The 10,796-nt window shown below is 47.6% G+C and overlaps 1 protein-coding gene across 1 annotated transcript; it reads right to left on the bottom strand.

Annotated features, from left to right (window-relative positions):
* Nucleotides 1-254: 254 nt before the first annotated feature.
* lin-28 (protein lin-28 homolog) lies at nucleotides 255-10,555 on the bottom strand. The gene is made up of 2 exons (XM_089572040.1): nucleotides 10,386-10,555; nucleotides 255-5,467 (listed from the first exon to the last, which is right to left on the bottom strand). Exons 1-2 carry the CDS (start codon nucleotides 10,544-10,546, stop codon nucleotides 5,149-5,151), a joined length of 480 nt encoding a protein of 159 aa, XP_089428166.1. The 5' UTR covers nucleotides 10,547-10,555; the 3' UTR covers nucleotides 255-5,148.
* Between the last annotated feature and the right edge of the window lie 241 nt (nucleotides 10,556-10,796).

Below are 10,796 nucleotides of genomic sequence, written 5' to 3'. Positions count from 1 at the left end.
AACTACTTGGGGGCTGCGGACTAATTTCGAAATATTGGACAATTTCCCATTTCGTCCACATTCATGGCAATGCCACAGCGCTGGCTGCATAGCATATCAGCGTCGCCATGCTCCGCAGCACAGCGAAACTTCGTCCGATGTATCGCGTGTGTACTGTAGCCGTGAGGTGTCTAGTATTCAAGATCCAATCACTTAATTTTGGGGAATTTTTCTTCGCAGAAAGGAGAGCAGGAAATACAAGTGACGACAAAATGTTCCAAGTGCTTAATACAGCTTTTATTCCCCGGCATACAAAGTGAGAACATCTTCTGCGGTCCTGTCTTCGAGATCTGAATGACATATTGTTCTCTAAAACAACAAATCAAATCCACTTCATGTTTTGTTTTTGGCAGACTTGCGAAAAATGCAAGACCATACTGTTCGGTTGTGCCAACAAAGAGAACTGCTCCGAGAAAAACACAGCAAATCTGCTCGCGAGTGGAAGCCTACGAATATTCGTGCTAGATATTAAGCACGCATTTTCAATAACAAGCAAAAACTATATTCGAAGTGTTTCTTTTGCGGCAATGAAGCACTGACGGTCACGTGAACCTGTTCAGTCATGCATACCGATTGTTTCAGCACAGATAAGGGTAATTTATTGCAAAATATAAAGTCGTACATAGCTACTCGTTTCACAAAGAACTGATCGACGTATAAAACTTAACACAAGCCTAGTCGAAAACAACACAAAAATGTTGCTTACACACTGCGCCTCCCACATAACAAACTCGCAACTTCTTCTTCTTGAATAATTGGCAGAAAGCACACCGAAACGCAGGAAAAGGTCATTTTCTTGAGTTCGTTTTTTACAAAAAATACCGTTTCTTGCCTAGTACTTTATTTCCAGCATTCGTTTTCAACCTCAGGTGATGCACGCTCAAGCTTTTCCCGGCAAAAGATTCCTTTGACACAGCAGGGACTGTTTCTAGTCTTTTCTTTTTTCATCAACGAGAACAAAATGTTCTAGAGAGTTTTCATTTACTACAGTTGCCCATAGTACCTTTAAATATCTACAGACATCGAATAACACTTCAGAACGCGAATGTTCAAGCCACTGGGACCAGCTCGCATCGTGTATTAAAGACGATCTCTTCTTCTCTAAAAACCTGCTCGCGTATGTCTTTGGCAAAGAGCCCCCTGGGCTCAACACAAGAAAAAACTGGTTGCACACACGTTACAGTTGATTGGTTGAATAAACATCACTCGTCAAAAAGATGACTCGACGAAAGTGCCGGTTGCTGGGGCCAGGGTACAGTACCACAAAGGCACACTTCGTTTAATCCGTGCAATCAGATGTTGCTGTTGCAAACATTGGATGCTGGAAAGTGAATTTCTGCTTGTGGCTGGTGTTAGAGCAGCTGGCATAAACCTGAATACGAATATCAACCAATCAACAGCTGCTGATCTATAAACTGTGCAGCAAATAAGCTACACAGACAAGAACAAATCACGCCTTAGCCTATCCAGTGGTGACCATGTGAACAAAACAAAAAAAAACGTCATTTAGGATCCTTCATTCGCAAAGCGTTTTTATTTGTGGCTGATTCGTCAAACAAGTCAGAAGAGGAGCTGCGCTTAGTTTGAGCAAGGGCTCGTGAAGCAGGCGTTCAGTTTTTGTGGTGCAGTAAACTCTTGTATACTTATTTTATTTTTGGCCGCTGAAGATGCGTCACTACAGAGCGCCATCCTAGATGGCTATGCCTGCATGACGCCGATTTAACGCAGTGACTTGTATGCTGTATGTTATATTATCGGCTTAATATGAACAATTTTACAACTTGTCTTCCACCCACAGACTATTGGTGTTCTATTATACATTCACAGTTTTCATCGCGCTTGTTGGTATGGCAGGGTCATTTGGCAGTTGCACATCAACTTTTTTTTTTTCTAAATGTAAAAGCACACAACAGTACAACAAAACCAAGTTCTGTCTAGATGGTCGTAGACTATCTTAAGGATTATTCTTGGCCTCCGGATTTAACTAAAGTGAAAACAAGATAACCTAAATGTGCTGCACAATGCACACGCACGCCAGGATGTTGATGTAAGTCCCAAATATGGCTGCCATTGCTGAGCGTTTTAACTGCTGATACACATGGGTGCTTGATTATATACGCAATTCTAGAGTAAACAAAGTGATATAAATGCGTATTTATTTTTTAGTATCGTTAGACAGTCTAAACAACTAGACTGACTGCATGAAAGACTTTATGAAGAGCATTTGCACAAAACAGGGACTAAAATTTTTGCTTTTCCACCGTTATTTCACCGTTAGTCTTATCACTCTTCACCGGAGGTCAAGAATTTGAATCAACAAGCAATATAATAAACTTTCAACAAACATTGAGTCATCAACAAAACTAGACAAATAGAATATAGGCAAGCAATAGCGCTAGCAGTATAATGCAAACGCACAGCACATGCACTACTTTCGTAAAGCAAAAAAAAAAAGATTACGTGATTAAGAGTAATCAGAAACGAAAGAACTCTTCCACTTTGAGACTCAAAGCGTGGTGCAAAGCAGCGTCTGAGTAAATACAACGAAAGACTTGATTCAAAAGGCTGTCACGACCGCAATGTGACTTCTATAATCGACGTGCGGATTCACGCCTGCTCAAAGCATTCTCGCACATATGCGCACGCACACATGTACACACATACATGGCTCTTTTGCACACCACTGCACACAATGGTTCAAAAGAAAGCAACACCGTTAAGACTTTTAAAAATAAAGAGAAACGGCCTCAGAGAGGCCCTACACAGCTGTGGTCACCACGCAACAAGGTTTGTCTATACGGTCTGTACAAGTTACCCTCGCAGTCAACACAGCCTCTTGCAAATGCAAGGAGACAGAATGCATCCCTGGCAGAACGACAGAGTACGCCTTGCTTCACAGATTAAACATACTGAACCTAAACATGACGTTAAGTTGCGTCACTGGCACGTAAGGTTTGTCACGTGGCATTCGTTACGAAGACTTCTAAGACAACCCTGGCAAATTTATCGACCCACACACGCCGTTCAACAACAGTTAAATTACGGTACGATGATTGTTAGCTCAGCAAGTGGATGTCTGTGCTTTTGTGTCTTGTGTAGGCTGAAAAAGCTGCCCTTATGCAATGACAAGGATTACTCAGGCGACCATGTGGCAGCCGGGAAGATAATTTTGCACCGTTTATCAAAGCGAAGTTAGAGTTTTGTAAGTACAACAATGAAGTACTGCAAAGACCACTGCAAGCAAGTCTCCGTTTTGGTCTATTTCATTTTTCTAAAGTTGTTCGCAAAGGCAGCTGCGTCCACAAATTTGCTGTTGGCCCGCTGGATATATATATAATTCCGTAAAAAGTATGCTGGTCTCCCTGCGAATATTTCAGTCGAATAAATACACTCAAGATAAATCCCTAGAGGTGATATGTGGAAGCGAAATGCACTGATTGGCGGTATACCCAGCGCCTAGCTCGGGTTCAAAGGCAGACTTTTATTCACAGCCGGTTGTGTACAATTTCATTAGTATCCTTGTACACAAGGGATAGAAAGCTGCCGATTTGCAGACTATGAATGAAAACTGGGAGATTGTAAGCCAAGTGTTTTTGAATTTTTCTTCATCCATTGGCTGACAGACAATTTATTTAACTCTGTAAGCATGCATGGAATACCACACGATTCTTACGCCTCTTCGTAGTATGTACTAGAGCAGCGCAGGCTGACAAGCTCGTGTGTTAGAGATGCTTGAGCAAATAACACATTCTAGATTGGAGGCGTATGAGCAATACATCATTTCTGGGTAAGATAGTGAATTTATATTTTGGCCAGAAGCATGGAATTTAAAATAACTGCACGGATGTCAGGCACCGCCTAAAAATACCGCTGTGAACGAAAATCTCTCTTGTTAGCATAATGCTTTGCTGCTGGATTTCATTCACCATAGTACCTCATTTATGAGCCACCTTCAAAGGCTTCCAGTATCGGCTTCACAAAAGCACGATTCCGCTTAAGACGACGAGCTGTGACATGTTGGCAGTAGCTGTTTGTCAGGATGCATTTTCTTCACAAACATGCTAAATGTTTAGCTTATTGTTTCGGTATCAGCCAAGAACGGCGGACGTCACAAAGAGAATGAGAAGAGGCTGACGATACGAGACACTTTGTGACGACCTCAGTTCTCAGATGCCAATATTATGAAACGGATCCTACTAGTGCACACTTCCCAATTCGTGCTGTGCGGGAAATTACCGACGCAACACGCAACACAATGTCGTTTTGATTGTGTACACGAAGGCGTTTCTGCTAGACACGTTCGCAGCTAGGTATGCCTGGTACTATAGTCGTGTACAAGTCATGAACAAAGCAGAAAATGCCCCTTTGCCCTGAAAATGCCCTCCGGCCAATAGCGTCGACCAATTCTCATGAAGTCGTGGTTGAGCCCCTGTGCAGGGAGTGGCAGATTAAAGAGGATTAATTACAGCTTAATCGGATTAACCGCAGCGTCCTGAAAATCTGTCCTCGCCGTTGGCAAGAGGATCTTCTATGAGGTGTACCTGCAGCTTTGTTCTCGAGTTGTATCTAACTGCAGTCCCTGAAACAGCACAGCAAGCAATGTTTGACATTACAACCATGCTCAGGCATTTGTTTCTCTCTTTGGCGCTCGTGTTTTGACACTTCTCTTCTGTACAGGTGGTTTCGAGGTTCAGCTCTGGCGTGTACATGCTTCTGCCAGAACAGCATGAGCGCCACTCATCGGCAGTTCCTAGTACCAGAACAGAATGATGCAAGGACTGCTCTCACTCGGAGTAGTCATGCAAGTATACCGACCTTCGTATTCCTCTGAGCTTTTTGTCAGTGGACGATCAGGGAGCACTACGGCCCCTGCTGACTACTAGGAACACCGACAGGATTAGGCTGCGCTGACGATGTTGCAAAGCTCACACATTCGTGGCAGCTCACGTAAAAAAAAAAAAGCCAAGGAAACTTTCTCTCTACAAGGTATTCTTTTTTTCCTCTGTGTTTCTCATTTCTTTTCCTTGCTGCCTGGCGAGGTCCGTGCCGTCAGGTGGCGCGATGAACAGCCCGCGTCAGAGAGGACGAGACCGCGGGGCGTCGCTCGCCTCAGGGCTGCTGCTGCTGCGTCACGTGCTTGGCCACCGGCGCGCTGGTGTTGTTGTTGTCCACGGCGTCCGCGTGGTTGTCGAGGTCGGGCCTCTCCTCTGGAAGACTGCTGTCGCCGTTGGTCCGGGCGTGCTCCGGCTGCGCGTCGCCAGCCCCGGCGGTGGCTGAGGCGAGGCTGCCCTTCGCGCGCTTATCCTCTCGCTGCGGGCAGTCGGCGATCAGGTGCTCGGCCGACTTGCACTGGTGGCATCGCTTGGGCTGCGGACCCATCGTGCACTTGGCCGCGATGTGGTTTGCGAACTCGCCGCAGTTGTAGCACCTGCGCCAGAGCGAAAGATGTTTGGTGTCAAGGCCGAAATGCGAGCACCGACCACCTCTAAACAGAACAAATCTTTCACCATTTTACGTTCAGACATCATGCCCAAACACCGCGATTCGTCTTTCCACGTAAATGGCCCTGCGATGAGTAATTTAACAACTTATTAACGTTTCAATTTCTTTCCTTCTCTACAGAGAAAATGGAGCAGGAGTTGAAGGCGCATGGCCTGACAGAGGCTCCTGCCCAGATAGCAAAATTCGATACACAATGGGTACAATGCTCACATACATAGACATACAGGGTCCGTCCTGAAAGTAACGAGACAAGTCGCGGCGTGACGCGCGCATTCACTAGATTGGGAAAGCGCTTTTGGGGGAACAAGGGGGAGCCTTCACCTTCACATGCGACAAGCTTAGTTGGCTGCGAGCAGGCGAAGCGAGTGGAAGTCTTCGAGCGTGTACCAATGTTTCGCCGCTGCGTCGAGGAAACCATGGAGCGAACGTTGGAACAGCGCAACGCGGTGAAGCTTTGCAATAAACTGAGTAAGTCACCTACTGAGTCAATCGACGTGATCAAGAAAGCATGTGGGAACGATGCGATGTCCAGGCCGCGTGTTCTAATAGCACAAAGCATTTACAAACGGTCGTGAAGACGTTCACGACGAGCAACTGTCCGGGCGCCCGTCGATGACGGTAACGGACGGTAATGTTGACTGTGTGGTCCTGAACATCTTCACGGCAATTTGTAAATACTTTGTGCCATTGGAACCCTTTCGATCTGGATACTGCATCATTACCACATGTGTAAAATGTTTCGGTAGATGATTTACTCAGTTCATGGCAAAGCTTCGCCGCGTAGCGCTGTTCCAAAGTTCGCTCCATGGTTTCCTCGACGCAGCCACGAAACAGGGGTGCACACAAGTTTGAACACGTACACTCGCTTGACCTGCTAAGAAGCCAACTGAGGTCTTTGCATGTGAAGCTGAAGGTTCTCCCTCCTTCCTCAAAAGCGGTTTCCCGATCTAGCGCATGCACGCGCCACGCCGCGACTTGTCTCATTGCTTTTAGGACAGGCCCTGTATATTTGTGGTCGAACCAAGAATCACCATGACATTTGAAATGAATATAAGAAATGCGAAAATACGAAGTATTTAGAATGAACTTCATGCATCTACATACACAATACATACATACATAAACATACACATCTATATCGATCTGCGTACCCGAAGAATAACGCGTAAGAGTGTCCGCATTTGCGGGCACTAGCCATATTGACTGTCCAGCTAAAACAGCGCATCAGTTATGATTGGATCAGCTGATGGCGTTAGCACAGTACTGACGGAGGAAGAGTTGGAGAGATAGACCAACTATTGGCCGCGGCTTGCGGTACGAGCTCGCTGATGCTAGTAGAAAGCTTCAGGGCTCAAAATCGAGACCGATAACGACGTCTCTTTCACGGCGGCCGGTAATGCGGCGGCAGCAAAAAGGCCGGAATGGACGCGGAGTTGTCGTTATCTGCAGTCAAATGTGAGCAGCTCTGGTATTTTCATTACACGCGTCCTGGCTCCGCTATGGTGACGACGACTAGACCAATAGAACTGCTCTGTAAATTGTATTGTCTATTGTTTATGGGGGTTTTAACATCCAAAAGCGACTTAGGCTAGGAGGGACGCCGTAGTGAAGGGCTCCGGAAATTTTGACCGACTGGGGTTCTTTAACGTGCACTGACATCGCACAGTACACGGGCCTCTGGAATTTTGCCTCCATCGAAATTCGACCGCCGCAGCCGGGATCGAACCCGCGCCTTCCGGGTCAGTAGCCGAGCGCCATATCCACTGCCACCGCGGCGGCTCTGCTCGGTATATTTGAATGCAGATAACGACAATGTATGCGGAAACACGGGACATGCATAAAGGACCAACTGATTGGTTACTTCCGTCTATGTAGTTAGGATCATGCGTATATAAACTACGCTCGAATGTACAGGACAAGGGGCCTCTTTGCGTACGTACACGTCCTTGCGCATTGCGGTTCACATTTTTAGTATTGACAGCAACACTTTTTTTTTTTTGCACCGCGCACAAGGTTGCCATGCCCTTTGTCTTGAGCCACTCCGTATGTTCGACGCCTGCTTGGCATGTCCGGTATTCTATGCATCACCACTGCGTGGTTCAACGTCATTACATTACACGAGGCCGGCCGGAACAGCTCCCGTAGAAAGTGAGTCGATGCATCCTACGTCATTCAACAAGATTCCCAGAGGATCGTACATATTGCCGACAGTAACATATGGCAATGCCGTCGCCTTTTCCAGGAACGTGGAGAAAACTGTGCAGAATGTGCTGCTGTCTCCAAAGCAAAAAGTAGAAGACGCCGCGCTCACGATGGAAAAAGAAGGAAAAGAAACCAAGGAACCAGCAGAGTTATATAACACGCATGTAGTTGTCTCACGCGAGTACGATTGATCCAGGAACGCAAGAGCTTGCTCCCCAAGCCTGACAACAGGATGCATAGAGTGCCGCGCGGTGTCCACTCGAGAATTCCTCACGGTGCCATTAGAGGGTTCGAGATTTATGGAGTCTTCGTCACGCCGCCGTAGCGGTCGACATCTGGGCGAGTGGGGCGACTAAATAAACAAAAACTAAGCGAAGATCGGACGAGGAGACGTCTAACGCGCGAACGTGCGCGGATACGCAGCCGTGGTTGACGTCAAGCATGCATCGGAAGCACGTACGATAGGCACGACAGATAAAGGAGGGTGTGAACGAAAGCGATCTGTAGTAGAGGAGCAGGAAGATAAAGTAACGGAAAACGAGACGAGCGGAAACACGAGCGATTTTCGTCGCGGTCCATGCGTCTCCATACCGAAGATCGAAAGACTAGTCAGCAGTAGTCTCCATCCTCTCCCATGGGCGCGCGATCGGGGCGAGACGCATAGAAGCCTCCGTGAGCCCGCTGTTTGTAGTGCACCCTTGTGCGTCGTTACTTAGAGACACCCCGACCCCGGCGGACAGCAGCGGATCGACGCGGCAACCATTAAAGCGGGACAAGACTGTGAGGACAGCAGGACTCCCCCCTTACCACGGAGTCGAAGAGGCTGGACACGGTTGCACGCCCACTTTTATCGCCTCAAACCAGACAAGGGCCCACGCAACCGCGTGTGCGTGGAGTGGCAGATAAGCACGCATGAGAGGGAGTGAGAAACCTTTTGTCACACACAGATATCGCGGAAACATTTTTACTGTGGTTTTGTTATCTCTCGTGCCAGTGTGTTTTTAATATGTGTTGGGACTCCTGACTCCTTCTGGTGTCCATCACTGCCCTGGTTTTGAGGCCTGCACTTCCGCCTATTTTGTTTTTCTCCCTTTGTTTTTTCATCAGTAGCCAGCTCTGCTTTTCCATGTACTTCTTCATTCAATCACAGACAGGCTATGGCTACATGCTCTCGTTCTTAAGCCCAGGCTTAGTACTTCCACGCATCATTGTAGTGTCCTACAACGTGACAGTATTCATTCAACAGCCTTCAAGTTCCACAGCACTGGGATAATATTGTGAGCACCTTGTTTTGCAGCGATACCAGAAGACAGCTTGTCTCGAAATTCTTTGTGTACATTGAAAGTCGTCACCATTGCAGGTAAGTGTTATGCATTTGCTACGAATGCAATGACCTTAGTGCGATATTTCATTTTTGTGCTGGTTTAGAGCACTGGAATAAGGATTCCGACCACAAAATTGTATCTCATCATTTTCTCTCTCTCACAGAAAAACAGTCAAGCTCACGAACTGCAGAAAAAGACTGCCTTCGGTTATTAACCAGACCGCCTCTTTACGATATGCCCATGTACTTCGCTTAACAATTTCTTGTCTTTGCAATGGAAAATACAGAATGCTGTAGGTCCCAGTTCGATGGAGCTAACGTGGGAAAAGTATGCAATGGCCTGCGCTTATTTAGTGCCGATAGGGCAGTCGGCGATATGAAGTTCTGTAGATAGAACGCGGTCACACCACTGACACAGTTTCACAAGTATGGTCGGAACGTCAGACCCTTCACACTGTCCGAACAAGCCGGCCCTCCAGTGCATATCATAATAAATGATATCCAATAATTATATGATAATAAATGCGCACGCTATAGGTGCACCTGCATGAGGGCGCACCTTTAATGGACGTGTGCTGTGTCTTCTGTTCTTGTGCATTCTGCTTTGCACCAGAATACCTCTCCTAGAGATGTGCGCCGTCTAGCTTAGCAACAAGCTCTTCTAAGGGTATGTTTCTGCAACAGTAGGATTTCTCTATTCCTAGAGCAAATTATTTGATCGTCCACGGCTCGAGAACTGCGTCCTCTTTTCTGCATTGTGTTCCTTTCTGCGCTAGAGTCATTTGTCTGCTGAAAAATTGGAGAGGACACTTAAACTGTGCCCTGACGCGATAGCCTTAATGAGTTATTGCTCATATATGCGGAATTGGCCATCCTCTACTTTACATTCATAGATAGCTGGGAGTCCTCATACATCTCCTGGCGCAGTGGTGCAGCGGTTAAACGATGTGCCACTGCCTAGGCAGGTGGCTGTTTCAAACACATTCACTGGTGGGACCCGTGAGAGACAAGTTGCTCTGCCAGAGCAACTTCTAGTGACTAATCATCAATTTAACTTCCACCTGCCACGGTGGGCGATTCGCTCACAATTCGGTGGGCAGGTTGCGATGACGCCTCACGGGGTACCTGCCACGGTGGGCAGCTTCCTCACAATCCAGGGGGGGCGGGGGGGGGGGGGGGGGGGGTTGTGGTGATGTCACAAGCGTTACCTGCCACGGTGGGCAGTTTGTGATGACGTCACAGGGGTTTTCCGCTGAACGGGAGCGTTAAAATGAGAAGGCATGAGCGTGGGCTGTGTTGTGCCACACGTGCCCCGTACCTGATCTTGCGGAAGCGCTTCTTGGACATAGGCCTGCGGTGGGATCCCTTGCAGTCACAGCCCTGGGGCCCCGACACGGCCGTGGCCTCGACGCCCTTGTCCGAGGCCTTGCACTCGAACTCCACCTCTTCTTCGTCGCCCAGGCTCCGGAAGCCGGACATCTGGATCACCGACTGCGCATGCGTCGAGGAGGAGAAAGACAATTCGTTACGCCACACGGAACTGCGAGCCTCACCATAACGCTCGCAAAATGAATGTCACACTTTTCTCGCTTCTCTAAGACGGAGGAGCGACAATTGCATCCACTACAACGGTCACGTGGTACACGATTACCTGATCACGTGACCGCGCAAAGTACGCTCACGAGAGTGCCCGGCTCACCTGGATAACCTCCTCACTGACAGGCAGGTG

The sequence above is a fragment of the Amblyomma mixtum genome, chromosome 2 (genome assembly GCF_055824585.1).
Source record: "Amblyomma mixtum isolate Tamu chromosome 2, ASM5582458v1, whole genome shotgun sequence".
NCBI classification, from domain to species: Eukaryota; Metazoa; Arthropoda; class Arachnida; order Ixodida; family Ixodidae; genus Amblyomma; species Amblyomma mixtum.
The sequence above is the reverse complement of the archived record's forward strand: the minus strand, read 5'-3'. Positions and strand labels throughout refer to the sequence as shown.

Bases quoted from the DNA above. Each gene is read 5' to 3' on its own strand.
- lin-28 (XM_089572040.1), bottom strand. From the start codon at position 10,546: ATGTCCGGCTTCCGGAGCCTGGGCGACGAAGAAGAGGTGGAGTTCGAG. The intron at 5,468-10,385 runs GTACGGGGCACG...GCTCTGGCGCAG, and splicing joins AAGCGCTTCCGCAAGATCAG to GTGCTACAACTGCGGCGAGT.